We start from the raw sequence: 10,687 nt of genomic DNA, 5'->3' as shown, positions 1-10,687 counted from the left end.
ACAGTGAGAAAAATGAAGCTAATCCATGACCAAACTGTGATGAACAAGGCTTCGCTCTGAACTTGCAAACAAAGAAAGTGCTGGATAGACCAGGTGATGAAGACAGTTAATACCAACCTGCACACTCAGTTTAAAGGCAGCCAAAAGCTTATCTGAGGTTTACCACTTCAAGGGTGAACCAATAACTCACAGTAGAACTGGTTTTGAGGTGCCTGAACTTTAATCCGATGATCTTACTGATGATCAAATAAAAGCCTCAAATTGCTTTGTGTTTGCTATTTACTGTTTTCTCTAAAGAGCAAAATATTAAAGATTAACAAATGTAATCAAAATGCAACAGCAAGACTTCTTAGAAGAACAACTGATACACGTTTCATGTGGCTCCAGTCTATGATGATCTCAAACACAATGAAGAACCTAATTCACCGTTATTGACATGGCAGCATAATGTATTTCCAAATCATTTAAAAATACATACACATCTTTAATGAGATGGCTTTACTTTTGATTGGCTGTTTTTATACAGTAGAAAAGCCATTATTATATCCAATATTAAAGTATTGGTAACTTCCAGGTTACTAGGTGACAAAAAAACAGTGGACAAACAAAAGTTGAAAGAAGGGTCAACAGCAGTTGATACTACTTCCTCTATCCAACATATGGAACAATGAAAAACGCTTTTTGCAATATGGAATAATAACATGTCAACAAAAGGATGGAACGGTTACAGGTTTTGAAGAAAACCCAAAGGCAAGCAAACTGTTTCAAATTGTAGTAATTCTGATGTGTGTAAATTTAGAGATTTTTTTCTACTGTAGTTGATTTCTAGTGATATAAAGAAATACGAGTTTCCATAAAAGGTTTATGAATATAATAACTATATACCTAAGACACAACTGTGTATCAAATGCCCATTTTATTTAACGATATTAAAACAACACAAAAACTATAAACATTTTGGTCACTGATGACTGGAGATAATGAGAAATGTTTCTGTTGTCCTACCGTTTGTTTTCTGTGAAGCAGTTGAACACTCTCTGTCTCCTTATCTCCATCCATGGCTTTGTTATGAAGTTTAAATTAGGAGATGGATGCACAAACAAGCTTTAAACTGCACATGAAAGTATACTTTTCTAGTATAGATCTCTGACTAGACCCCAGACAGAGACTGTAGTGTAGGGTAGTGAATTTTTAATGCATGTGTCTGAGCAAAACCTTCTGTACACCGTGTTGCCTCTCTGCAGTGTGCAATTTAGAATGCACAGCAAGTGAGGGTTTTGATGAAAAACTCTGCCCACATATGTTACAAATGAATTTACACATAGGGCTGTAGGACTCCAGCTGTGACTTCTTTCTGTGCATTATCTTATGTCTTCCAAAAGCACTCGGGTCAGCGAATGACCTTGGGCAGAGAGTACAGACATAGGGTCTTGCTCCAGAGTGGATGTTGTAGTGGATATCGAGGTTAAATTTCTTAGCAAATCTCTTTCCACACTGAGTACATGCGAAGGGCTTCTCTCCAGTATGTAATCTCAAATGACAAATAAACGATCTTTTGGTCGTAAGAGTTTTCCCGCAGATATTGCAAATAAACATACCCCCTATCTGTTTATCACACCTTAGAGAAACTGAGGTTCTTTCTGAAAAATGTTCGTCATTTGGGGCTGGCACTGATAAACTGAAATCTCTGTCCAAATTGAAATTCCTTGTGCAGTCGGAGTTTGTAGACTCTGTATGGTCATCTCGGCGCAGATGTGTGGAATTAAGCTGTAGATTAGGTGTCAGCAGGCAGGAGATGTCAAACTCTTCCTCCTCTTCTCTTTTAGGTTGTGGGACATGTTGAATGCTCTCTGTCTCATTCTCTTCGCTAAGCACTGCAGGTTCTTCGCATTCATTTTGAAAGTCTACACTGACGTCTGGACTGCATTCTGACTTCTGGAGAGCAGGTAGAGCCTTCTCTGATTCTGTCTTGATTTCATAAAGTGGGTGGTTTTCTTCCATATCCAGACAAACAGGCGAATAAGCTGCATCAGGAGGTGTTGCTAAGGACAGAGAATCACAGAGAAATGTATTAAATTCCATAAAATAATCTAATAATCTGTGTTGTAAATATGGTGACTCATATCTGAATTTGTAATGGTGCTGCATTAGTCTTAGTAACCCTTCTGATGTACTGCTAGATCACTAAATAAATTCTTGCAAACACATAATTGTGTTTGACAACAGAAATAACTCAGATGAGATCAACAAGATTAAGGCTAAAAGTTAGCAACTGATTATCTAAATAAGGTGCCCCTGTTTGTCTAATTTTTTATGGCTAAAAGTGTAAAAATGTTTCTATCTAAAAATGATGACTGACTGAAGAGTTACACTAATGCTAACTTGGTTGTTTTAGTCTGTAGATCAGTGACTAGGTTTGCAGTCAGGATTTGTTGACAACGATCAGATTTTGTTCAGATCAGATCATTCCTACCATCCAGCTTTTCCTCCTGTATTTCGCTAATGGATCCGTCCAGCACCTCTGCTTTTGCTCCTACAAGTACAGGGTTCCATTTCTGCAGCATGACGCGCTAAAAAGAAAATAAATAAATACATTAGTGGCAAGACTCCATGTTTCACTTCAGTGGACTGTCTGTGAGCCTTAAAGGACCAACCACTTTCTAATGGGTTTTCATCAAATCAAAATCCACTACATTGTTTGTAATTCTATGAATTACCTCTGACTTCTGAGACAACTTCTGCTGAATAACAGTACAGTGAATGACATTAAAATCTCTTCTCTGCTCCCACTTAAATTTAGCTGTAATTTGCTGCTTTGTTATGGCATATTCGTGTTATGTTTACTTGGATCTGTCTTCCACCCAAATGTCTTTAAAGACACTTACCCACTGTCCTCTTTTGGGCACTGCAGATTCAGTCTCTGTGTATTCCCCCATTTCCTTACAGTCTGCAGAACAGAAAAAACACAGTCTAATAAAAAAACAACCAAACCTGACCCAAAATTAACATTCAGGAGTCTGAACAAATCCAGAGACTTTTATAAGCTGCGGATCAGCAGATACCAGTCATTTGTTCTGGGATCTGCAGTGAGACTGGTGGTGATTCTGTCTGATGTGCACTTTGAAACACTCTTCTTTATTATTTTCCTTTCTCTGGCACACAGTCACCTTTTGGAGCAATATAAATACAGTATGACCTTCTGTCCATATAGCACAGGCCTACCTCTAAGAAAACTGACTCACCAGCAGTGAGTTAACAGCTGCTGCCTCCTTGCGTTTGACTGCAGTCCTGACACTTCAAAATGGAAATAAGCTTTATGACCAAAAGTGTCAAAACACCCCTTCTAAGTGGTGAATTCAGCTGCTTTAATTACTTTAATTACTTATTGGTCCATTACTGACCAAGGTGCAAACACCATTGGTATTGTCCACCTAGAAATGTGTGGTCAACAGAATGGCACTGCTGGATGAGCAGGTATCTAAATGTTTGGACTTTCATTACATTTACATTTATGGCATTTGGCAGACACTCTTCTCCAGAGTTACTTAGTCATTAGGCCTATGGTTCGTTAGTTCTCTATAGGATTTAGTTCTTCATCTGTCTTTAGGATTTCTATCACACAGCATTTATTTATGAGGTTTTCTGACTCTTTTCTCTCCTTCACTTGACAGAGAACCTCCATAAGACATCACTTAAGGTGAGGAGTGTCCTTATAGCTTTACAAGCCCTCTAGTGTTTCGCCCTCTGCGAAAAAAAGAGTGGAAGATTGTTGAAGATAGCTGACCGGAAGATCCAGAGTCAACTGCTGGGGCGAAGCTGAATGATGGGAAATATCCCTGAGGACTTGGTTCTGTTGTTAAAAAAGCTGCTGGTTTTTCCTGTTTTCCGTTCTTGCTATTCATAGCTCCCATTTTCAGTCATTGCTGTTCTCTAAAGTTCTCCACTTTTTCAGACATCTGATCTTCTAGTGCTTCTTCTAATATCAAGGTTTTTAATAGCGAGTTTGTCCCTCTTTGCTGCAGTAACAGCCTCTACTTTTCCAAGAGGGCTTAAACTAGATGTTGGAACATTGCTGTAAACATCTGATTGCATTCAGCGACAAGAGCATTAGTGAGGTCCGGTACTGATGTTGGATGATCAGTTCTGGATAACAAACTCCACTCCAACTCATCCCGAAGATAACGGATGGGGATCCATCACTCCAGAGAAGAGTTTTTCTCAACCCTGGTCCTGGAGGTACACCACCCTGCACGTCTGGTGTTTTTACTGTTTCCAACACGCCTGATCCAACTAATCTTTCCTTAAAGCATCTTAGAGCTAAGATCATCTTACCTGGTTCATCGTATTGCTCGCTCTACCATTTAAGAATCATCTTTGTGACAAGATGATTCTGGGAAAGCCAGACTAGCTCAATACAAGCCCCTTACACTAAAATGTGCAGGGCAGTGTGCCTCCAGGACCAGGACTGGGAAGCACTGCTCCACAGCCAAATGCTGGGGGGCTTTATTCCCCTCTAACTGAGGCTGGGCATTGGGCATGGTGATCTCAGGCTCACTATCTGCTTCAGAGAGTCTCATCTATTGGCAATGCTTCTCTTGGGACATTGTACAACTGTGTGTGAACAAGTCAACACCTGTATTAGCAACGAGTGCGCCTTAAAGTGGCTGAAGTCTCTCATTCAGAATGAATGTCCGGACACTTCTGGACTTACAGTGGTCTTCCACTCTCACATGCAGACCACAGCTGAGGAGCCACACTCATAACACCTCAAGCTCAGCTCTAGCTAACAGCTTCCACGGTGATGGCTCTTCTACTAACCGTCACTCAGCTCACCGCAGGCGTCCTCCTCGGCCTCGCTGTTCGGGCTCTCCTCCTGCGGTGCTTTTGCCGGAGGCTGCTGTTTCATGCTGTACAGTCTTTGTCTTAAGTCCTCATTCTCCTTTTGGCTTCTCCTGATTTCCGTCTGTAAAGACTGAACCCAGCTGTCGGCCAGAGCGCAGATGTCCGACACCGCTGTTTTCATCAACACGTCCAGGATGGCGGTGAGCTGGATCTGAAAATGGGACTCCACCATGTTTCTGTAGACCACTGTTCTCTCCAAAAAGAGGAACTAATTCACATTCAACAAGTTCTCCGCTCGGAACCGTTGTCTAACAGACGACTGAGCTCGCTCTCAGTTTTCTGAAGCAGTTTCAGTCAACAAGACGGCGGTGAGGAACCCTTCGGCTGTGCTCTAATAAGCGCGTCTGTGTCCTACTTAGGGCACCGAGCTAGTGCTCCAGCTTCGACTGGGCAAGAGTTCTGTTTCCGCGCTAGGAGAGCAGTACAGCTGTAGAACTGGGGGACCCGCTCTGATCCGCCGAGGTCCATCGTGGCTCTGGAGACTCCCGCTCGTACTGACACATGATCAGATCAGATCAGATCAAATTTATTTGTGACGCTTTTACAACTGATGTTGTCACAAAGCAGCTTCACAGAATTCCAGAAAAGACAACGTTTTAACAAGAATGTAAAAACCCCCAGTGGGCAAGCCAGGGGCGACAGTGGCATGGAGAAACCCCCTCAGAGCTGAGGAAGAAACCTTGGGAGGAACCAGGCTCACTAGAGGGGAGACATCCTCCTCTGGTCAGACCACCTACAAGTGATTAGTAGTAGTAATAGCTAGGAGTCTATGAAAACTTCAGTGTAGGGTGGGCAGCTATTCCAAGGCAGGTGGCAGTAGCTGGGGCGTGGGCAGCTGGTCTGAAGTTGGTAGCAGGAGAGCTTGATAGTCAGTCGTCCTTCAGTGTCCGGCCGGACAGGTGGGCGGTCGTATACTGGTTAAAAAAAAAAAAAAAGGCAGGGAGATGTTTTACATGCAAACTGTTTGTTTGTATGTAAAACAGGGAATGTGAACATTTCCAGAGTGTGGCTAATGATGGCAGATCTGACTATGACAGCTTAACTAAAAGGAGAGAACCAGAAGGACACACAGACACGAGGGCACTCTGAAACAGTTTGGCATCCCTCCGCTCCACTGTCCACAAACCTGAGTGACCACATGCGAGCAGCAGGACGACAGTCTCAGCGTCTCAGTTTACTATAATTCCCTGTGTCCGTGGACCCCTGGATCTGCTGCCTTTATCTAAGGGGGAATATTACCTACCAAAAGCTAAACTGAACAAGTGAGTTTTCAGCCTAGTCTTAAAGATTGAGACTGTGTCTGAGGCCCAAACATTTTCTGGAAGATCATTCCAGAGTTTGGGGGCTTTATAAGCAAAGGCTCTTCTCCCAGCTGCAGCCTTATGAATTCTGGGAACTATTAATAAGCCAGCACTCTGGGATCTGAGTAGTCGTGATGGCTCGTAATAGGAAATAAGGTCTTGCAGGTACTCAGGAGCGAGCCTATGTAGGGCTTTATATGTCAATAAAATTTTTTTTATAATCAATACGGAATTTAACAGGCAGCCAATGAAGTGATGATAGCACTGGACTGATATGATCAAATTTTCTAGTTTTAGTGAGGACCCTGGCTGCGGCGTTTTGGACTAGTTGAAGTTTGCTTAAATTCCTGCTTGTACATCCTGACAGTAGTGCATTACAATACTTTAGCCTTGAAGTAATAAATGCATGTACTAGTGTTTCTGCATCACGCAGTGATAGGGCATTTCTTATCTTGGCAATGTTGCGAAGATGTAGAAAAGCTGTCTTAGTGATGCTGCCTATGTGTTGATCGAATGATAAATCTGAATCTATTATAACGCCAAGATTTTTTGCTGCTGAACCAGGTGTAACTGGAAAGTCAGCGAGATTTAAAATTAAATCTGGTAGTTTATTTCTTGCCAATTTTGGACCCAGAAGGAGAACCTCTGTTTTGTTACTGTTTAGTAGGAGTTACGCAACATCTAGCATTTCACGTCTTAAACAAAGTCCTTCATTTTCTTTAATCTGTATTTGTCATCAGGCTTGGCTGATATGTACAGTTGAGTATCGTCTGCGTAACAATGAAAGTTAATGTCATGGTTACTTATAACTGTGCCTAACGGTAAAATGTATAGTGTAAATAATAGTGGTCCTAATATAGACCCCTGCGGAATTCCAAATCTTACTTTTGAATAATTGGAAGATCAATTGTTTACACTGACGAACTGATAACGTTCTGATAAGTAAGATTTGAACCATATTAGGGCTGTCCCTGTGACTCCAACCATGTTTTCTAACCTTTCTAAGAGAATATTGTGGTCTATCGTATGGGAAGCTGCGTTGAGGTCAAGTAGCACTAAGAGAGATATGTAGCCTTGATCAGAGGCAAGAAGATCATTAGTTATCTTAACTAGAGCTGTTTCAGTCCTGTAATGTGGCCTGAATCCAAATTGGAATTTTTCATATATCTGGTTCTTATGTAGATATGAACTAAGTTGTTGGGCCACAGCTTTTTCTAAGATCTTAGGTATAAATGGTAAGTTAGAAATAGTCCTGTAATTAAACAATACGCTAACATCAAGATTTGGTTTCTTGATCAGAGGTTTGATAACTGCTAGTTTAAAAGCTTTGGGAACATGGCCCAGGCTAAAGGGCGAGTTTACTATAGTTAAAAGAGGGTTTATAATGAATGGCAGTTGAGTAATTTTGAGGGAATTGCATTGAGTGCGCAGGTTGTGCAATTTGCAGAAGAGATAATCTTCTCTAGTTCTAGCTGTCGGAGTGGGTGAAACGTTTCCAGCCTTTTTTCTACAACTGTGTTTGTTTTATATCAGCCAGGTCAGATGACAACCAGGTTGGATTAAATACTGTGGGTTGAATTTGTTGTCTAATATTTTCAATTTTATTATTAAAGAAGTCCATAAAGACTTCACTGGTGAGAGTTGCCAGAATTTGTGGTTCAGTACCTGCCTGATTTTTTGTGATTTGGGAAATCACACTAAACAGAACTCTAGGATTATATTGATTATTCTCAATCAGCGAGGCCAGATATGCTGAGCGAGCTTTAGTGAGAGCATTTCTATACTCTATAAGGCTGTCCTTCCAGGCATAGTAGAACACTTCCAGCTTGGCTGATCACCATTTCCGCCCTAGTTTCCGAACTGTTTGCTTTAAGGCACAGGTTTTATCATTGTACCGAAGGGCGAGCTTTTTCTGCCTTATTCTTTATATTTTAAGTGGCGCCACATTTTCTAAAGTAGATCGGAAGGTATTTTTTCTTAATAATCGGTTAGGAAATCTAGCCCCATTGGGTCTGATGGAGTGGAAACTGGGGTTGATAGCTCTGGGAGGCTTTCTAAAAATTGTAGGGTGGTAAAAGGTTTTATTGAGCACTTTGTTGAATAACGAGGGGACGTACATATATTATGGCTAAGACGTAAGACGTCATACGAAATTAGGTAATGATCGGAGATTGCTGAGGTTTGCGGTAGGATATTAAGCTTGTCTATTTTAAGACCTAGTGTCAAAACTAAATCTAAAGTGTGACTATAGTATTGTGTAGGCCTTGTTACATTTTGGGTAATAGAGTCTAGAAGTAAATGCCTGTTTTAGTGGGTCATCTGTCTTCTCAAAGTGGATATTAAAATCTCCTACAATTATTACTTTATCATTGCGCACAGCTAGATTTACAGTGAAATCACTAAATTCTTTTAAAAATTCAGAGTACGGCCCTGGTGGTCTGTAAATGTTAAATAATGAAAATGCGTTCTTTTTTGTGACCGGATTTGTAACGTGAATGGAAAGGACCTCAAAGAAAGTGCAGGTGTCACATTGTTTCTGACTAATATCTGTTTGTGAGTGTTTTGGTAGATTACACAGACTCCACCTCCCTTGCTTGATAATCTTGGCCTATATGCAGAATTATAGCGTATTGGGTGGCTTCGTTTAAAGCTGAATATTCATCTGGTCTAACCCATGTTTCAGTGAGACAGAAAGATCAACTGTCTGAAGAGTAAAACCATGAAATACACCGAATGAACAAGCTGAATCAGGAGTGTCTGGTGTAGTGGGTAACACCTCTGTCTTCTACACTGTAGACTGGGGTTCAGTCCTCCACCAGGGCAAGCACCCTACACTATACCAATAAAAGTCCTTGGGCAAGTCTCCCAACACCACCTTCGCCTACCTGTGGAAAATTATCAAATTGTAAGTTGCTCTGGATAAATACGACCTGTTTACAGCGAGCAGCCAAGCAAAACATCCAGATTCGACCCGTAGCCTTGTGGCTAGGCGCCACTGCCTTGCCACCTCTATCTTCACACTCTGCTTCTGTTCTCATAGCGAGGTCACTTCCACTTATCTCCTGAGACACAAAACAATCCCGCTACCTCTCGGCCACTGTGACATTTAGAATCATCCTTAAGCATAATAGCTCAAAAGGCATATTTCAACACTATTAAATACATTTCCATGACAGGCCAAATGCCATAAATGTAAATGCTTGTTTGGGACGGAAACCTGCATCTGCTCTGGCCCTTTGCAGATGAAGTAGGACAGAGCACTTCACAGGCTGTGAAATGGCTGTTGTATTTTATTAGCTGGTGTCTGTTCTGACCAGGTCTTTAAATGTGGGTTAACTGCATGTTTAAAGTTCACTGTACTATCACTATTTATTATGTTTGTGCAGTTTCTCTGATTATTATCTGTTGTTGGCGTGTTTGCTTATATCCCCCGCTATGATGAAAAGTGCTGACGTCACAACCTGGAGACTGTATCCGACTTCGGATACCAAACTTTACACTTGGCACAATGCAGTTACACAAGTACGGTTCTCTTGGCAACCACCAAACCCAGACTCATCCATCGGATTGCCACTGCATTTGATGCTTTGCATTGCACTTGGTGATGTAAGGCTTGGATGCAGCTGCTCAGCCATGGAAACCCATTCCATGAAGCTCTCTACGCTGTTCTTGAGCTGATCTGAAGGCCACATGAAGTTTGGAGGTCTGTAGTGATTGACTCTGCAGAAAGTTGGTGATCTCTGCACACTATGCGCCTCAGCATCCGCTGACCCCACTCTGTCATTTTACGTGGCCGACCACTTCGTGGCTGAGTTGCTGTCGTTCTCAATCGCTTCCACTTTGTTATAATCCCACTGACAGTTGACTGTTTCACAGGTGGCGTCCTATCACAATACCACGCTGGAGTTCACTGAGCTCCTGAGAGCAACCCATGTCCATCTGTGACAAAAATATGTTATATATAAGGGGAATCAATATATGACATTTAATTTATATTTGAACCCCATATATTGCCATATATCAGATATCTGTGTGGGATGTGGCGTCTACCCACGGAAAACTAGTTAAAACCGAGACCACTTGAAAGCAGCGTAAGACCTGACACCCCTCCTGTAGTGTGCAACAACTCACACTCAACTGAACTTTTTGTCCCCTTAACTCTATTAGAGTCACCAAGGAAGAACCACCCGTGCTGAATTATGTTGTGTTGTTTTATAGCTTGGAGTGTTTCATGCCCAACTCCACCCAGATCTGCCCTGAGAGTCGTGTATCACTGAAACAGGGGTTTTGAATTAGCACTAGGCTTTTCACTGTTAAAGCATCAGGACGTGCTCCTCTGAGCCCCGATCACCACCACACCGTAGTGTTCTTACTACTACAGGTAGTGTCGGAGTTACACTAGTGACTAGTACACATCACACATGTTCGCCAATTGGAACACAGCCGTAATCTCCATGTTCTTCGTCTCTTTATAGTCTTAGTGA

The 10,687-nt window shown here is 41.7% G+C and overlaps 1 protein-coding gene across 2 annotated transcripts; it reads right to left on the bottom strand.

The window, feature by feature from the left end:
• Positions 1-201: 201 nt before the first annotated feature.
• On the bottom strand, positions 202-5,221 carry LOC108432765 (zinc finger protein 615-like). Of its 2 annotated transcripts, none has more exons than XM_017706859.2 (4): positions 4,819-5,221; positions 2,886-2,947; positions 2,474-2,570; positions 202-2,042 (listed from the first exon to the last, which is right to left on the bottom strand). In XM_017706859.2, the coding sequence occupies exons 1-4, from the start codon at positions 5,072-5,074 to the stop codon at positions 1,192-1,194; spliced, it is 1,266 nt and encodes a 421-aa protein (XP_017562348.2). In that variant the 5' UTR covers positions 5,075-5,221; the 3' UTR covers positions 202-1,191. The 2 variants fall into 2 exon arrangements, with proteins under 2 accessions (XP_017562348.2, XP_017562349.2); XM_017706860.2 differs by having other exon boundaries at positions 4,834-5,221.
• Between the last annotated feature and the right edge of the window lie 5,466 nt (positions 5,222-10,687).

This window comes from Pygocentrus nattereri, chromosome 3, assembly GCF_015220715.1.
Source record: "Pygocentrus nattereri isolate fPygNat1 chromosome 3, fPygNat1.pri, whole genome shotgun sequence".
Classification (NCBI taxonomy): Eukaryota; Metazoa; Chordata; class Actinopteri; order Characiformes; family Serrasalmidae; genus Pygocentrus; species Pygocentrus nattereri.
Note: the sequence above shows the minus strand (reverse complement) of the source record. Positions and strands in the feature narration are given on the sequence as shown.

What these genes read in the sequence shown, in the direction of transcription:
- LOC108432765 (XM_017706859.2), bottom strand. Translation starts at nt 5,074, where the DNA reads ATGGTGGAGTCCCATTTTCAGATCCAGCTCACCGCCATCCTGGACGTG. An exon ending in TGCCCAAAAGAGGACAGTGG is followed by an intron (nt 2,571 to 2,885) that starts GTAAGTGTCTTT and finishes TTTTCTTTTTAG; the next exon opens with CGCGTCATGCTGCAGAAATG. An exon ending in ACAGGAGGAAAAGCTGGATG is followed by an intron (nt 2,043 to 2,473) that starts GTAGGAATGATC and finishes CTCTGTCCTTAG; the next exon opens with CAACACCTCCTGATGCAGCT.